The sequence below is a fragment of the Astyanax mexicanus genome, chromosome 21 (genome assembly GCF_023375975.1).
Source record: "Astyanax mexicanus isolate ESR-SI-001 chromosome 21, AstMex3_surface, whole genome shotgun sequence".
Lineage (NCBI taxonomy): Eukaryota > Metazoa > Chordata > Actinopteri > Characiformes > Acestrorhamphidae > Astyanax > Astyanax mexicanus.
This window is the reverse complement of record NC_064428.1, coordinates 41061647-41080309: the sequence shown is the minus strand read 5'-3', so window position 1 is coordinate 41080309 and position 18663 is coordinate 41061647. Positions and strand designations below refer to the sequence as shown.

The following is an 18663-nucleotide window of genomic DNA, read 5'->3' as shown; positions in this document are numbered from 1 at the left end:
CTAGTGGTTGGATGAGGAAATGCTAAATCTGTCACAGCTCACAATTTTTGATTTTATATTTATTAAGCCTCTTTTCAGTATCAAACGTTTTGATCAAAGTTAATATAACTTGTATTTTATGTCATTTCTATTCACTTGTATAGTTTGTTTCTTGATTGATGGAGTTTTTGGATTTCATAACAGGATTTATGTTAATAGAGCAACAAGCAAACATTTTTTCCATGCAACTGTAATATTTGATTGAATAAATAATATATTGAGAGTTATTTAACATTAAGGAGTAATTACATTCATTTACATATATTACATTTGGTTACATTTTCTTATATTTATAAGTTACATCTGGCCCTCGGAGGACAGCCAATATGCCAATGTGGCCCTCGGCCAAAATGAGTTTGACACCCCTGCTCTAGGCCGTGACAAATGAATGGAGGACACACAGTGTTTAAATGGCAAAAAATATAAATTTAATGAAGAAATTAGAAAAAGGTTCATGTCCAGACATTTATAAACAAAAAGGCGGCCAAAGAAAATCTATGTATCAACAAAAAACAACTAAAGCATAATGTCAAACAGAACCAAACCAAGCAGGCCCAGAAAACTGAGCTGCCTGCTGCAAACAGAACAAAAGAAAGGTCTCCCCCTGCACACCTACACAGGTGCATATATTGATTAGGTCTGTAGCCCCACCCCCTAACACCCAATCAGGGGACAGGCACGTCACAATGTGCACTATTGAATTTAGGCACATGATCTTACATCAAACAAACACAGTTCTACTACCACACCCGCAAATACAATCAATGGAAACCATGTGGTAATATTTTACCTTTAGAATCGAACCCCCACAGGAACTAAACCAGTTTTCATTCTCACAAAGTATCACATTAGTTTTATAACATGATGGAAAATTTCTTCCAGTTCTGGGAAATAAAGTTATTTTAGAACCTTGCTTACAATTTATTCGTATGGCAGAACAATGGCCAAACAAGCTATTGTCCACGATGATCCTGATGGGATCCTTGATCATGGCACTGAAGATGTTTGCTTGAACAGATGGTAAACATCCAGTTATAAATAGGAGAGAACATGATCTGGTCCAAAAGACCAAGAGACAAAACAGATTTGGACCCAATTCAGAGACGTTGGCGAATGCTGGGCAGATGTTGTTGTTAAAATCATTTAAAATAATTAATAAATGTGTCTTGGTCTTGGTTTCCAACTGACTAAAAATAGCTAAAAATGTTACCTGGATATCTGTTTTCTGTTATCGACCATATCAGGACTGCCTGCCCCATTTAAGACAGTCTGGCATGGATGGTGTTCCACTGGAAGAGGGTGATATCACAAAAATAACTCAACCCATTAAAATGTCTGGACATGCTTTCTATTCTGAGCTAATTAGCATCTTATTTAGTAAATAAATCAAACAAATGCCTTGTTATTGTATTACTTGAGGAAAATATGATTTCCTAATTTCGTGTCCCAGAAAAGAAGCATTAATGTCTCTGTCCCCTTTCTGTAATAAGATTTTTTTTTATTTTCTACTATGGCTGTCCGAAGCTGGTAAGTTTTCCCAGATTAAAGTCCAACACAGTTCAACCCAGGCAAAGGTTAAACTTAGAGGTACTTTCTAATGGCTGGTTTCTCAGGGTCAGATAAAGAGAAGAGACGCTCTTTATGCAGATGTTCCAGATAATAGACTGGTGTTTGCTGGAGGGCCAATGGGAATGGAAGGATAAACTAGGAGCCTGATGAACACTGGGCTTTGAGATCTTGGCTAAGCCCTTTTTGATAAATGACATTATTTTGATCAAATTAGATTCACTAATTTGGCACAGTGATTAAATCCTTACTAGCCTTCAGCATATACAACATCTCAAATCTGCAACAGAACTGGACATAAATGTTGAATCATGTTGAACAATCAATTCTGAATTTCCACCTCCGCTGAGGTTAACCTTTCACCTGGGATGACTGTAGCATCTGATAGGTTAAGGGAAGAGGAGAATATAAAAAAGGAGTGGGATCTCCAGTTCCTGTGAGTATTCCCCTTCAGGGAAGTTAATTGAGCTTTTAGCTCCCCAACTTCAGGATATCTGAGTGAGACCAAATCAAAACCATCTTTTGGAAAATAGATAATAGTGGAAAAAAGATGTTTCACTACGGTGGCCGAGAAAGCCCAACACAGTGGAAATTGAAAAGCGCTGCAAAAGCACAAAACACATCCATCAAAATTACAACACAGGCGCAGCAAATAGAAAAACGCGCTGCAAATAGAAAAACGCGCTGCAACTAGAAAAACGCGCTGCAAATAGAACCACAACACAACGGAATTTTCCCGGGGGAACTTAAAAGATACTGTACCAGCTAAGCTGCGTCTTCAGTAACGTCTCGGACTTCACTATGTGTACAAAGGACAATAAGTGGCAAACAAGGCGTTTTGTGAAGCAGAACTTTTAATAATATGCACACAACCGTGGTAATCACAGGTAATAAACATAACTTACTTTTCAGAAGCTTGTTTGCCACTTATGGTCCTTTGTATACAGCTGGTACAGCATCTTTTAAGGTCCCCCGGGAAAATTCTGTTGTGTTGTGACTCACTTCCGTTGTGTTGTGGTTCTATTTGCAGTGCGTTTTTCTATTTGCAGCGCCTGTGTTGTAATTTTGATGGATGTGTTTTGTGCTTTTGCAGCGCTTTTCAATTTGCACTGCGCTGGGCTTTCTCGGCCACCGTATTTCACAGCTTCTAAACAGACTGCTTGTGTTTTGCACCACCTGCTGGATAAGTTTGATAATTATTCACCCTTTTTTAAGACGGTAAAACCTCATGAGATGGTTAAAAATATATAAAATTATTGGGACACCTGCTCATCCCTCGTTTCTTCTAAAATCAAGGGTATTATAAAGAGTTGTTGGAGTAACTGTTTTTACTGTCCAAATATACATTTATACATTTTAATACTGCTCTGAGGAATTGCTTGCATTCAGAATTCACCAGGAGCGTTTTAGTATTAGTATATTAGTATGTTGGTGAAGAGCCTATACCAAAAGTATTGTATGGAGCGCCACCATTCCAGAGAACCCAGATCTTCCACAGCTCTACAGATCAAAACTGGGGATTTATACCCATCTATAGCCCATGCCTGGTGTTAGTTAAGCATGGTGTCAATAGGTTTATCTTTATTAATTTGCTGTAGAAAGTAAAATTCTATTGCCGATGTTTCTATTGCTATAGAAAATATGCGAGACAAGCTTGGACTAGGTACAAAAGCGTGAAGGTGGGTCTGGATGATTTGGGCATAATTTCTTTACAACTGAGGAAAATAGAACCATGGTGGTCTTAAGTTCTTCACAGTCATAGATTGGAATATAATTTATGAAATTATATAAATTATAATAAGAAGATAAGAATGCTCTTATCTTAAAATGCTGTAAGCTTATTTAACTGTTATATTTATTTATTTTGTTATATGCGTACTTTAATAATGTTTATTTGTTTCACTGAGGTTCGCACTTAAAAAAATGAGACAATGTTTTAGACTTTTTTTATTTATTTATTTTTAAGTACCATACAGATGTAAAACTGCATTCTTATATATTTGTGCATCGCTGGAACATAATTTGAGTGCGAAATGGTTAAAATATTCTTATAAGAAGAAAGGAAAAGACATACTTACTTTTATAAAAAAAAACAGTGTTAACAACCACCAAATAAATCTACACTACCTACTGTACTGTATACTAAAGTGTAGTGCAAAATGAAACCCTTGATTACTGTGATTATAGACAGATTTCTCCTCAGATTAGATGTTTTTATCATGATGGAAACGACAGAATATGATCTAGATATAGTTTTATTTTGATGCATTTTCAGCTGATCTGCTCTTAAAAGAACCGTCTCATCTTCATCACTGTGGTCTTCAGAGAGTAAACGCAGTTTTTCCAGCCGCACCAGGTAATGCCTGTAGCCTGCGTGGATGCAGACGTCCACTTGTACAGACCGTTTAGGTTGGAAACGAGGCAGTTGTTGAACCAGTAGCCTCCATTATTGACCACTGCACAGTTGTTGGTGTCTTTGTCGTAAGTTGCAAACATGTTTTCCCCGTGATAGTTCAAGGAGTCCCCTGAAAAAGAGATCAGATAAAGATAAAGAAAAAGAAAGATAGTCTCTAGACCAGGGGTCGGCAACAGGCAAGCATGAAACATCTGGCCTGTGAGGTTGTTTAAACTAAAAATAATAATAATAAAAATGCTTCTCTGGTGAGCTTTTGTTTATTATCCTCCCGTCTCTCTCTCTGTCGCGTTCGGCGTGACTTTAATTTCTGCTCGTTCTCGTTTTTCTGCCCGTTCTCGGGCTCCCTATCACCTTATAAGGTGTTTTTTTTTTCCGGCCGTGTCCCAATTCACTAGCTGGGGTAGCGGTAGTGTATTGGAGCGCGAACCTGACGATAAGGTATGGATCCGGCGTGAGGAGCGGTGTGTTTATTTATTTATTTTTTATTCCTTTCTTCTTGGGTTTACCTGCTTTGAGATCAACTGTTCTGTTATTCCCATCTTAAGCCCTACCCAGACAGGATTATTATCTCAGGGGGGAGTCTGTGTTAAAAATATTTCACACTTCTACTCTTTAGTGATAAAACTCCTGCATCCTGACTGCATTGAAAAAACAGGAGGACCAGTGACTTTTTAGGCTTTTTTCTTGGTCACATGACATCATGGCGTTCAGTAGCTCCTCCATTTCCACTCGCTGTTGTGTTTACGTGGATCTCCGTGGAAACGCACGCCCAAAGTATAATTACGGTGTGTGGCAGTGGCAAATATCTATTTTATTAAAGGCGAGGAGACGAAACTCAGAGATGTGCGTCCGGACGGGACTAAAATTACCGGAGGAGCACGGAGTTCAGAGAAAAACAGTAGATAATTCAGCCTGTAATTTACTCAGAGGACGTCTGAGAAAAACACGTACATGATCGTTCTGGACGGGAATAAAATCACAGAGGGTAAAAAAATACATAAAAGAGAAAATTACCCATAACCCCCTGAGAGTGCTGGATGTTACTCTACACAGATTTCTATCCTGAAAATCCTGTTTATTTGGGTGAGTAAAGCACTTTTATTTATTTACAGTAAGATTAGATTTCCAATGTTCTGATTATACTGGTGAGATGTGATGAGGCTTAATGTTTTTGCATGAAGCTCATTAGCCCATAAAATAAAAACACAACATAAATTAGCCACATGGTTAGATAAGCCGCAGTGTTCAAACCATGTGAAAATGATACCATATGCAAATTTTTGAACACTTAAAATTTTTTTGACACAACAGCTTGGGATAATTTTTTATTAAGGTTATGACGATAAGTCATAAATTCACTCACCTGCTCCTCCGTTGATGAAGCCGCTAATGTGCAGCTTGTACCTGTACGTTTCCGAGTCAATGTAGAAACTGGTGTAATGGGCGTAAACACTTCCTCTCTCAAAATCCTCCATGTAGATCCTCAGCTCATACTTTCCTCTGTTAGTAATGAGGAAGATGTTCTGCAGACCTGCCAGACAAACAGTCAGTTTCCCCATTATCACTTACTCAAAACTAAAAAGTAGTGTAACGTTGAAAAATTACAATAATTGCTAAGCTGCTCTGTTCTTTGTTTCCAGAGCTGTAAGAACAGTTGTGTCTTATTTTATACAAATGAACATATAAAATAGCAGATATTTACCCAGCCAGTATTCACCGCTCGCGTTCCCAAAGCCGTTCTTGTACTCATCCCACGGCCTGTAGAAATTCACACTGCCGTCCATCCTCCTCTGAAACACCTAAAAGAGAGATTAAAAGTGAAAGTATGTATGAATTTCTAGACGTAGGATAAAGAAATAAAGGTTTTTATGAGACGTTTCAGATCTTCTCCACTCACAGTCCACCTCCCTTTGTCTTCATCACAGCCCATATCACAGTAAACCTGCACTGGTTTACTGGATCCTCCGGGGTAGATGGTGTAAACCCCAGTGCTCACTGAGCCACTGTTATAAACATCTTCACAATCCAGAGGCAGTGGGTCAGTAGAGGCAGGGGCTGACTCCACCACCAGGGGGAGCACCAGGAACAGCAGCAGCAGCTGAAAAAAAATTAAAAAGGTGATTTTTGCAAAAAAGAAGCTGTTAAAACTATGTTACGATTCATAAAGGTACAAAGGTTTCGATCTTACCATGTTACCAGTCCTGCAAAGAAAAAGGAATAAATAGGTTAACAATGATTAATATGCTTCAAAGTTCTTTTTTTTTTACAGCATTTATTAGTAGAAAATGAGAAATGGCTGAAATAACAACAACAAAAAAATCTAAGCAAATAATTGGAATAAACCTGGTTTTTTAATCACAGTTTTAATTTTATGCATCTTGGCATCATGTTCTCCTCCACCAGTCTTACACACTGCTTTTGGATAACTTTATGCTGCTTTACTCCTGGTGCAAAAATTCAAGCAGTTCAGTTTGGTGGTTTGATGGTTTGTGATCATCGATCTTTCTCTTGATTATATTCCAGAGGTTTTCAATTTGGTAAAATCAAAGAAACTCATCATTTTTAAGCGGAATCTTATTTGTTTTACAGAGCTGTATATTGCAACAATTTAATTTGCACTGCTAGTTCTTATTTTGTGCTTTGCAAATAAAAAATCCTTCAAAAAATGTGTTGTAAAATGTGATAGATGTGATTTTAAACGCTGATAGGACATGGAAAGGTTTATGGAACGTTAAGTGGGCCACCCTCTTTTACATGCTCACCTACAGTAGTGAGCAGCATCTTACAACATGATGCTACCACCAACATGCTTCACATTGTACTTCGACATTTTGACCATTTTCAGATTAAATTTGGTCTCATCTGACCAGTAGTGCATGAATTACAGGAAGCTTTATTTATACACTGTGGATAAAAACGACTTGCAGCTACCGAATATTGTTGTTGAATACTTATGCAAACAGACATTTTAGTTAAATTAAATGTTTATTATTTTTAAGTGGTCTCTTTTTTTTCCAGAACTGGATTTCTAATTCTTAAATTCTACATTTTTTCCTTAATTTTAAAATGTTCTATATTGTAAATTAATACTAAACTCATCCAAACTATGAAGAAAAAATTATGGAATTATTTAATAAACAAAAAAGTGTTTAAAAAAAACAGAGTATGTTTAATATTTTACATTCTTTGCACACATCTGCTGGATTTTTTTCAGCTTTATGAGGTAGAGTCACCTGGAATTCAGGCTTTCAGTTAACAGCTGTGCTGAACTCATCAAGAGTTAATTACTTGAATTTCTTGTCTCTTAATAAAGTGTTTGAGAGCATCAGTTAAAGTAAAGTAGTGAAGAGGTAGAGTTACAGGTATACAGTGAATAGTGAATATTTCAGTAATGTTCTAATCCAGATTATGAGAAGCAACAACTACTCAACAAAATAAAGAAAACAATGACTTTAAGAAGAAATGAAGCTCAGTATCCTCAAGTGCAGTCACTGCAAAGACCTTAAAAAACATTATAATGATGGAACCGCTACTCATCAGGACTCTGTTGCACAGGATAAGATTACCAGAGTTTACCAGCCTCAAAAAAACGCAAGTTAGCAAGTTAAGTTTTAGTTTGTTTAACACTTTTAAGTTACTACATGATTCCTTATGTGTTCCTTTATAGTCTGATAGATTTTAGTAGATTTTACTTTTTCATTTACTATGTAGGAAAAATTAAAAATCGGATGTTACAGGATATGGAAAGACTCTTACCTGGGCAGGTGTGGTGAATCCTTCAGTACTCGTGCAACTATTTCTAAATGCAGTAAAAGATGTGATGATGCTCCTCTGCCTCCTTTTTTATAACAGCCAGTAAAAGAGGTGGAGCATCATAAAGGAGGAAACTAAAGGAGGAAAAAAGTTTTTTTTCTAATAAACTGTAAAAGTAAACATCTGAATTCTACAGCAGTGCGTCAGAAAGATGCACAGATCTCAGGCTGATGGAATGATTACACGTCAACACTTCTACTTAACCAGAACAAAACATCTCTTTGTATTTTAGATGTCTTGTAGAGATTCAGGGCTACCAAGTTTTTAAGTCAGTTCATGGTGAGAACTGACAGATTTATGACCCTCAGTACGATTCCTGCTTAGATATGTTAATGCTGATACTGAAGTGATACCATGGCAAAAAAATAAAACATCAGAAATTAATGTACTTATTATAATTATTAGTTTTTTTATGATAAATTATGATTTTATTCCCTTTCGCCATTGTCCTGGTCAGGACAGGGTGTTGCCATGTTTCCCTTCTAATAGTAAAGCTAAAGGAAGCTGCTAAGTTAACAAAACTGTAATGATAATAAAACACTTTCTTTTAAAGTAAAAACGAGTGCTGGATATGAATCTACACAGATTTCTTTCCTGAAAACTGTTTATTAGGGGGAATAAAGTGCTTCCATTTATTTACAGTAAACTTAGACTTCTCCAGTAATAAGGCTGGAGCATTAGCATTAGCGGCTAACTACTAGCTGGTAATACTACTGTTGTCCACCAGTGCTAGCTGGGGTTAGGAGCAGGCTACAGGCTGATAATACTCACCTATGAACAACGAAAGAACTAGTGCTCAGCATGATTAGCAGGTAATGCTAATGCTGCTCCAACAGTGCTAGCTGGGGTTAGCAGCAAGCTACAGCCTGATAATACTCACCTCTCAACATCGAATGCACCTGGGAGAAGCTCCAAAGTAAACAAAACTGTAATTCTTAAAAAAAAAATAAAATTCTTTCAAAGTTAAAAGAGTGTTGGATGTTAATCTGCACAGATTTATCTCCTAAAAACTGTTTATTTAGGTGAGTAAAATGCTTCAGTTTATTTACAGTTTTAGCTTAGATTCCCAGTATTTTTTTGTCTAAGAGTGAGTTTTCAGTAAGTAAGTTTCTCCAGCACTAAGGCTGGGTGCAGCAGCATTAGCATTAGCCGCTAGCCGCAGCTCTTAGCGCTGGTAAATGTCTCCTGATAGTCCTATACTGTTACACTAAGGAACATTGAGTGTTAGGGAAACCCAGGGTGATATCAGCTAGCGGTTTGCTTTCTCATTGTTCTCTTTTTTTGCTTCCTAATGACTTCCTTCCTGGGTGTTTCATCTTCTAGCAACTAGTCCTGAATTCAGAACCCCCGCCAGGAAAAGCACCCCCTCTCGGGAGAGGCTGCAGGAGACGTTTCTTTTTAATTATTTCTTACGACTCAGTGTAGCTTAGAACAGAATCTTGGGAATTTCTATTTTCTAAGTAAAGTTAAAGCCAAGAAGACGTGGGTGCGTGATCCCGAGAGAGGGTGCTTTTCCTGGTGGGGGTTCTGAATTTAGCACAACACCCGACTTTTAGCTTTACATGCAAGATCAGTGATGAGAGCAATGAATCGCAACAATAAAAATAATATACTGCAACAAAAAAGACTTTAGGATAATGTCTTGTTCTGCTAACAAACTGGGAGGGTTTTGGGTTATTTAACGTTTATATTAACTGCTGCCAAAAATCTTTATAAAACGTTTATGATTTTATGGCGTGAGTATATTTTTAGTTTATATATATATATGTATATATACAGTATGTATATATATATATATATATATATATATATATATATATATATATATATATATATATATATATTTATATATATATATATATATAGTTTATTGAATTGCATGTAAAGCACTTCGTAGCTTTGCTTAGAAAAGTGCTATATAAATAAATACTTACTTACTTGCTTAGTCAATAAAAAAAGTTTAGTAAATGAACATCATCATGAGAAGTGCTTTCAGTAGAAAAAAAAATAAAACACTGGACCCAACACTACTGAGTTTTTTTTTTTTTTTAAGAGTGGAGAAAATGTAAGTATACAATATAATTGACATGCCAATAACAATAATAATAATAACAATAATAATAATAATAATAATAATAATAATAATAATAATAATAAAATCTGTTATATTATTTTAAATATGTAACATGTTTATGTTGTAAAGTCACTTTTGATTAGATTTAACTAATAATAAACAGAAATACATGATTTATGATTAAAAGTACTTGCGCAATTGTTGTTCTAAGTCGCTATAAGGTGGACTTTAAATTATTTTAGCAAATATGTCCCCCAATATCAAACCCGCTCCTACACCTTTGTGCTAAGTAGATAAAATGTACATATAAGTAGAAAAAGTACTCTTTAATTACTCCGCAAAAAGTTCAAATACACTTTAAATATATACAAAAGGGGAAAACCGAACCAGCAGCTGAAAGTCGTCACTGTCTCCTGTTATCTTTTATCCATCTTGAAAAATTTGTTCTGCAGAGCCCTTATAGTTTTAATCCTGGTTCTAGATCTAATCACAGATAATCTCACATACAGTTTCCAATTACTCTGTAAACACTTTGTAGTACAAAGTGAAACTAAAAACACCGGTATTTACCACATAAAAAATATGTTCTGAATGCAAAAAGATGCTAAACTCATGTGACAGGGTAAAAACTTCCTGGAGAATTAAAAACAGAGAGATAAGATCAAACCAACATTTAAAAATAGTCCCTCAATTATTTTACACTGTTAAAATAAACATCAAAAAATAAAAATACCATCAAAATCAACCATCAACAACTCTGACTCTTAACTGGTTCATCACCTAAATTAAAAACACTTTAAATTACATAAAATTACGAAAATCTTCTGACATCTGAGGCACCTCAATTTCTGACTGTAACACAAAAACTGTGCAAAAGATTTGCAATTCAATTTACAATAGCAGACAAAATGTTAAAACCACCTTAAATTCAGTGTTTTTTCATTCATTTAAAATGTTCTGTATTGTATATTAATACTAAACTCACCCAAACTATAAATATTCAAAGTAGCACATCTTATATTCTACTACTAGACAACACATTTTAAATTTTACAGGTTTTCTTATTAATTTGCTATATATAACTATATTAAAATATAATGCAGAGACACTTGGCTCTATTAAATTATTATTTTGTGTTTTCTATTAATTAAAACATTTTAAAGTAATTTTTATTACTTCAGTTCAGTTCTTTTTACTATTTGGTGTTAAATTTAAAAATAGACAATTGCGTGTAAGGTGTAATTATTTCATTTTTTGTATTTGATATGGTACAGTAATGAAGAAATTATCTATTTTTCAAATTTTTAGTTTTTCATTTCTGTCTGTAACAAGCAGAATTTCTCTTTTTTTTTCTTATTTTTCCATTTTTGGATTTTGTAACAAAAGTCTGGTACTATCCAGCTATTTTAAAAAATGTAAATTGAATACTATGTATATATATATATATTTAATTTGTAAAGAAAATTAGATCTTAAGAATTTAAATCCTATTTCTAAATTTACTTTATTGCTAAATGAAAATTGAATGATTTGATCTGGTAATGATTAATGTACTAATTAATGACATTTATTATTTTATTATTATTTATTTTTTATTTGCCATAATATCATGACTTATTTACCATTTATTAACTATTTATTGACTGTATTTTGCAATAATATTGGTCACTGTTCACTGTAAGATAAATGTACAGGGGAATCATGCTTCCTTTAATATTAGCTTTATATATATACTGTATTTTAATATTATTTAATTGTAATTTTTGTTTTATTTTAGTTTTATACTGTTGTATATTTCTGTTCTCTCCTCTTATCTTGTCTGAGATCAGTCTGGGCCTGAAGGGATTTTCTGTGATGAGCTGATCTAAAGAGGAATTTGTTTCCTGGGTTTTCTCCCTTTTTAAACTCTTGGTCCAGATCTTCTCGTTCTTCAGAATGAGAGTTATGCATAAATTAACCTGCTGCATGAGTTCCCACCGTCATTTTATACACCTGAGAAAATCTGTCTACAGAAATTTTTACTTTTTTAGGTTCTCAACATCATTTTCCTCCCTTTTTACACCGAAATCACTGCAACCCCTAAACCCATCCCTCATCCCTCCATTCATTTATAAGCTGTTAATCACTGATTCCTGAGATTTTGGATAAAAAGTTAGTTAAATTACAAAATCTGAATGTATAAAATTACAGATTAATGTCCTCTGCTGTTCAGAAATCTACAGGTTGAACCTTTTCATATTAAAACATCTCGTTTCTCCTCTGTTTACTACCTACTTCAGACATCTTCTTAAAAACTATACATTTATATCATAAGCTAAATTATTATTTTAATATTAAACTGAAATAAGAGAAAATAATAAAGGTATGGTAGCAAAAATGAACTTAAACCTGCAGTAGAGCTGTAAAAGCTGAAGGTCCTCAGAAATGCAGTTAAAGTTCTGTAGTTTTCTGATTTTATTAATTATTATAAATATCTGACGCTGTTGATGAATATGTTCGACAAATTTTGAGCCACAAAACAAAAGCAAATATTGTTAAAAACTCGCTGCATGTAGTTTTTAATACATATTACGATCTCATTAATTCATTTGGTAAATATATTATTCAATCCAGTTATTACTTTTAGTTTTTTAAATAAAGTTGAAATATTCATCTCTTATCTGGGGAAAAATGATTTTGTAGACATAATACATAAAAATAAACCTATAAAAGAACCTTGCTTCTGATTGCAAGAATCTGACTCCTGAATCTTACTCCTGATTCATTAATCTAAAGCCTGATTCCCGACTCTGACAGTATGAACCCAAGATATTGTTTCAAGGGAACTCTTGCTCTTCTCTTCCTGGGGCAGCCCTGATGAGTGCCAGTTTCACCATCATTAAAATTTCTTATGGTTTTTGTGGCGATTGCACTTCTTGAAATTCTTCGTTTCAGATCGACTCTCCTTAATTTCTTCTTAAAGTATTTTTTATTCTTTATTTAGTTGAGTAGTTGTTGCTTCTCATAATCTGGATTCGAACATTACTGAAATATTCACTATTCACTGTATACCTGTAACTCTACCTCTTCACTACTTTACTTTAACTGATGCTCTTAAACTTTACATTAAGAGACAAGAAATTCAAGTAATTAACTCTTGATGAGTTCAGCACAGCTGTTAACTGAAAGCCTGAATTCCAGGCGACTCTACCTCATAAATCTGACTGAGAAAATCCAGCAGAGAAGTTCAAAACTGTCATTTAAGCAAGACAAGCTACTTTAAAGAATCTAAAGTATGTTTTCTTCATAGTTTGACGAGTTTAGCGTTAATCCACAATGCATAAAATGTAAGATGTGTTAAACTTTAGACTGGTAACTGTAGGTGTGTTAAATGAATAGCTGAGATTTGTCTTTTTGTCTTGCTTTGTAAAGCATTTTTTTTAAATAACATTAGTGTTTCCTTATATATTTTACTATCTATTACTACTTATCTACTATTTATTACAGTCAGGCTATGTGCAATAATACTAGTCATGATGCTTCCTCTAATCTTAGTTTTTCTTGGTATATATACTTATTTATTCTTACATTGTTTTGTATTTTATGTATATATATATATATATATATATTTTTTTTTTTTGCCTTGTCTTGTCTGAGGTTCATTCTAATCACCTGGTGTAAAGGGGTTTTCTGTGATGAGCTGATGTAAAGAGGAATTTGTTTTTCTCCTTTTTCAACTAATTAACGTAGGAGTTTTTATCTTTACTTTGTTCCAGTACTAACAAAACATCTTCACTATGTTAGTTATGCATGTAAATCTCAGTTCCTGGAGCACAAAAGCGCTGCAGGTGTTCGCAGTGTACGTCGTTTCACAGAATTTTTTAATTACATGACCTTCATCACATGTCAAAAAAAGTTGTCATGAAAAGAAAAGGTAGAGTTCATATACAGTGAACAGCCCTATTTGAGTAATCTACTGTATCTACTGTAACTGTAGATTAATTACAGAGCAGTATGGGTACAACAGATTACGGTGCTGGTGATTCTGTATCTACTGTAACTGTAGATTAATTACAGAGCAGTACGGGTACAACAGATTACGGTGCTGGTGATTCTGTATCTACTGTAACTGTAGATTAATTACAGAGCAGTACGGGTACAACAGATTACGGTGCTGGTGATTCTGTATCTACTGTAACTGTAGATTAATTACAGAGTAGTACCGGTACAACAGATTACAGTGCTGGTGATTCTGTATCTACTGTAACTGTAGATTAATTACAGAGCAGTATGGGTACAACAGATTACGGTGCTGGTGATTCTGTATCTACTGTAACTGTAGATTAATTACAGAGCAGTATGGGTACAACAGATTACGGTGCTGGTGATTCTGTATCTACTGTAACTGTAGATTAATTACAGAGCAGTACGGGTACAACAGATTACGGTGCTGGTGATTCTGTATCTACTGTAACTGTAGATTAATTACAGAGCAGTACGGGTACAACAGATTACGGTGCTGGTGATTCTGTATCTACTGTAACTGTAGATTAATTACAGAGCAGTACGGGTACAACAGATTACAGTGCTGGTGATTCTGTATCTACTGTAACTGTAGATTAATTACAGAGCAGTACGGGTACAACAGATTACGGCGCTGGTGATTCTGTATCTACTGTAACTGTAGATTAATTACAGAGCAGTATGGGTACAACAGATTACGGTGCTGGTGATTCTGTATCTACTGTAACTGTAGATTAATTACAGAGCAGTACGGGTACAACAGATTACGGTGCTGGTGATTCTGTATCTACTGTAACTGTAGATTAATTACAGAGCAGTATGGGTGTAACAGATTACAGTGCTGGTGATTCTGTATCTACTGTAACTGTAGATTAATTACAGAGCAGTACGGGTACAACAGATTACGGTGCTGGTGATTCTGTATCTACTGTAATTGTAGACTAATTACAGAGCATTTTTAATCAGTTTCAGAAAGAAGACACTGTATTCAGTTGTAATTTTTAACTTTTACATCTTTATTGGTCATTATTTAGCATCATTTCTCCTCGAGGTTGCAATAATGAGGTTAATGATATAGATGGAAGATGTTGTGAGATAATGAAAAGAAAGACACTTTCAGCCGCTGCTGGATGAGGTCCCTGCATGGAGATTAAAAGCTGACATAAGTATTAAAATCTAAAGTTTGGATGTTTTAATTAAATCAGAATTTTTAATAAACTTGAAATATTAATGGTCTAAGTTCAAATATGTGTTTTGAACGTGTTCAGTGGTGAAATTTGCTGTTCAGATACATTTTAAATTAAACATTAAATTAATCTGATGATTAAAAACACAGAAAGACAAATCTGTAAATTAAATGTGAAATGACTTTCTTGAAAGAGAGGATTAAATTTGTATTTCTGAGTTTTGAACCAAAAAAAAAAATAGATTTTACTTAATGGATCTGAATTTTTTTATTTTATTTGACAATTTCTAAGGAGCTGAATTTCAGCAGGTCGCAAGTTCAAAACAAAAAGAAACTTTAAATGTGTGAATTTTACCATTAAATGTTTTAAGTTTATTAATAGTAAAGTATTTTTTTAAAAAACATTTTAATTTTGAACTTGGTACTTCATTCAATTAACAATGTTTTTTTTTCTTAGATCTTTCAAGTTTTTTTATCAACTTCCAAAAAAGTGAAGTTAATTTTATTGTACAATTAACGTAAATGTACACTATCGGTCAAACGTTTTTGAACACCCAAGTTTGTTTCCTTTTATTTTTGCGATTAAAGCTCTTCAGGTTCAGGGGAAAAAAATATATATATGTAAAAATTACACAAAATCCAATTTACAAAATTTATCAGTAAACTGTCAGGAAATCAAATGAACTAAAAACTCAAAAAAGTAATCTTAGTACTGTAAATAAACCACTATTAAGAAGTAGAAGTCTATTCTTTTCTTTAGAGAAATTACAGATGAAGTCAGAGAGCGGTGAGTACTGTTTCCTACACCTTCAAGACTTCAAGACTCGCGGAAACTGGAGAAAAAAAACTGCTACAGGAAGACGTCTGGCTGACCCACATGGAAACAGCAGCAGTTAGAGAATTAGAGAATTATAATTATGTCAGCTTTTAAACTTCGAAAGCAGGTTTTATTAATATCGATACTGATAATGAACCAGGACGTCATCCAGCCAGCGTTTAGCGTATTTACCGTATTTTTCACACTATAAGGCGCACTTAAAATCCTTTAATTTTACCAAAAATTGACAGTAATCCTTATAATCCGGTGCTCCTCATGTTTGAATTCTACCAGTCAGGTATTAAGGAGCAGTAAAGCCACTTCCTAGAGTTATGAGGGTGAGTAGCATTAGCATTAGCCGCCAACCGATATTTCTCCGTTCAGAGGTGAGTATTATCATCCTGTAACCTGCTGCTAGCACTGCTGGAGCAGCATTAACTTTACATGTTAATCGTGTTAAGTGCTAGCTCTTTCACCATTCAGAGGTGAGTATTACCTGTCTGTAGCCTGCTCTTAACCCCAGCTAGCACTGCTGGACAACCTTAGCATTACCGGCTAGTGGTTAGCTGCTAATGCTAATGGTGCTTTAGCACCGAGGCTGGAGTAGCATTAGCATTAGCCACTAACATTAGCCGCTATTTTCCCATTCAGAGGTAAGTATTATTGGCCTGTAGACTGATCTTAAACCCAGCTAGCACTGCTGGACAACATTAGCATTACCAGCTAGTGGTTAGCCGCTAATGCTAATAGTTGTCCAGCACCGAGGCTGGAGCAGCATTAGCACTACCTGCATTAGCACTAGTGCTAGCTCTTTTGTTGTTCAGAGGTGAGTATTATTAGCTGCTAACCCTGGCTAGCATACACTCATTTGGGTAAGTAAATCATTTCCGTTTATTTACAGTAAACTTAGATTACAGAATTTCTCAAGCACTAAGATTAGAGCACTAGCATTAGTGGCTAATGCTAATGCTCCAGCCTTAGTGATGGAGAAATTAGGGAATTTAAAAGAAACAGTTTTCAGGAGAGAAATCTGTGTAGATTACCATTCAGTGCTCATTTAACTTTATTTTAAAGTCTTTTTTATTAAAGTTTTGTTTACTTAGCTTAGCTTTACTAAACCCAGCAGTGGGACCTGCTGAATTAGAAGTTCCTTATAGTGACTGTTAAAATGCGCTTTATAATCCGGTGCTCTTATAGTGTGAGAAATACGGTAGCTGATGTTTCTGGGTGATTTTGGGTCTCTGAACCGATTGGTCTGAGCAGCTCAGCTACAGTAAAAACAGGGAGATCTATCAGCCAGGCAACGGCGTTCAGCTGCGCTTACGCCTTACAGCGAATAAAAGAGCGTGTTTATTAATAAGTCCAGGGATTTATATATATGACAGGTAGAGGGAGGGAAGGACAGACGGAGGGATGGAGGGATGGAGGAGTGGTAGATTATCCGGTGCGGAGGATGATGTGAACGCCGGAGTCGGTGAACACTGGTCCGCTCATATCTCCAATCTTCAGAGCAAAAGAGGCTTCCTCAAACGGCTTCTGCATCTGACCTGAAAAACACACAATAAATCAATATATAATTAAGAAAATAATAAACAAATATACTAAAAATCTAACTAGGGATGACAAAGAAGTGGTTCAAAACTAAGATGTATAATATATATATATATAAAAGCCAGAAAATAAGGCATTTAAAAACTGGGACACATATAAACTCGGCAGATATTTCTTTAAAGAATCAATAACGCACTATATTTTAGAATAAAAAAAGATGTCTAAATATAAAGATGTAAAATTAATGCAATTAATCGCAATAAAACTATAACATTAATTAACTGAATTATTCGTCAAAATCGCCCCGCACTACTTCCCTCTGCTGACAACTTTTATGAAGATGTGGATTTCATTTTCCAGCAGGACTTGGCACATTGTACCAATGGGTCTTATATAATATTCTAATTTTTTGAGACACTGATTTTTGGATTTTGACTGGCTGTAAGCCAAAATCATCAACAATAAAAGAAATAAACTCTTAAAATAGATCACTCTGTGTTTAATACATCTATATAATATATGAGTTTCACATTTTACACTGAATTACTGAAATAAAGTAACTTTTCAATTATATATATATTTTTTAAGATGCACTAGTATATATTGTTGCTGGCCAATGGAAAACAAGTATCTCCATTTTTGTGGATTTTTAGTTTATTACATAATTTGAACAGACAAACTGTCCCACAGATTGTGTCAAATTTTTTGATTTCTTGAAATACTTCAAAATGACCTGAAATAAACTCTTTTTACATTGACTTCCACTGAAAGTTTTGGAAGTTTTTTCTCTCTCCTGTAAAGTTGGTGATTTGGGGGTACTTGTTTTTATTGGACAGGGATGATATGCTTTATGCTGATGTGTTGAGGTGGTGTTGAGTTATTAAGCTGAGAAAACGTCAAGTTGAGATCTGTGTGTTGAACGTGGCGCCTTCATAAGTGCGGTTAGTTATTAGTCATCTAAAAAAAATACCTCGCTCTGAGCTTTACTGTTAAATCAACGATTCCTGGAGGCAGGGAAAATTCCTTGTTTGGTTTTTTTTTTCGTAATTGGTAATTGAGGTAATTGAATTACTCGATTAATCGTTTCTCTCCTAATTCTATAGTGTATTTCGTGTACACACTTTTACAACACTGGATATGGATGGAGGAAACACAACTCAAGAGACTCCAGTGGGAACACTTCATGATCAGTTAAACTCT

At 34.7% G+C, this 18663-nt stretch overlaps 2 protein-coding genes across 3 annotated transcripts in view; both read right to left on the bottom strand.

Moving 5' to 3' along the window:
* LOC107196808 (microfibril-associated glycoprotein 4) overlaps window positions 1–7865 on the bottom strand; it is a 46330-nt gene extending 38465 nt beyond the window's left edge. The window contains exons 1-6 of one of the 2 annotated variants that reach the window (XM_007238340.4): window positions 7778–7865; window positions 6210–6222; window positions 5919–6119; window positions 5724–5820; window positions 5385–5552; window positions 3802–4130 (exon numbers count right to left, since the gene is read on the bottom strand). In XM_007238340.4, coding sequence (XP_007238402.3) covers window positions 3892–4130; window positions 5385–5552; window positions 5724–5820; window positions 5919–6119; window positions 6210–6212 — 708 coding nt within the window. In that variant the 5' untranslated portion in view covers window positions 6213–6222; window positions 7778–7865 and the 3' untranslated portion in view covers window positions 3802–3891. Of the gene's footprint in view, window positions 1–3801; window positions 4131–5384; window positions 5553–5723; window positions 5821–5918; window positions 6120–6209; window positions 6223–7777 lie in introns of those variants that run through there. The other variant, XM_049469445.1, reaches the window with a different exon arrangement.
* Window positions 7866–14901: 7036 nt separating this feature from the next.
* The window catches only part of pin1 (peptidylprolyl cis/trans isomerase, NIMA-interacting 1), an 8185-nt gene continuing 4423 nt past the window's right edge, over window positions 14902–18663 (bottom strand). The window contains exon 4 of the mRNA XM_007238339.4: window positions 14902–17459. Within this exon, the coding sequence (XP_007238401.3) occupies window positions 17350–17459 (110 nt within the window). The 3' untranslated portion in view covers window positions 14902–17349. The remainder of the gene's footprint in view (window positions 17460–18663) is intronic.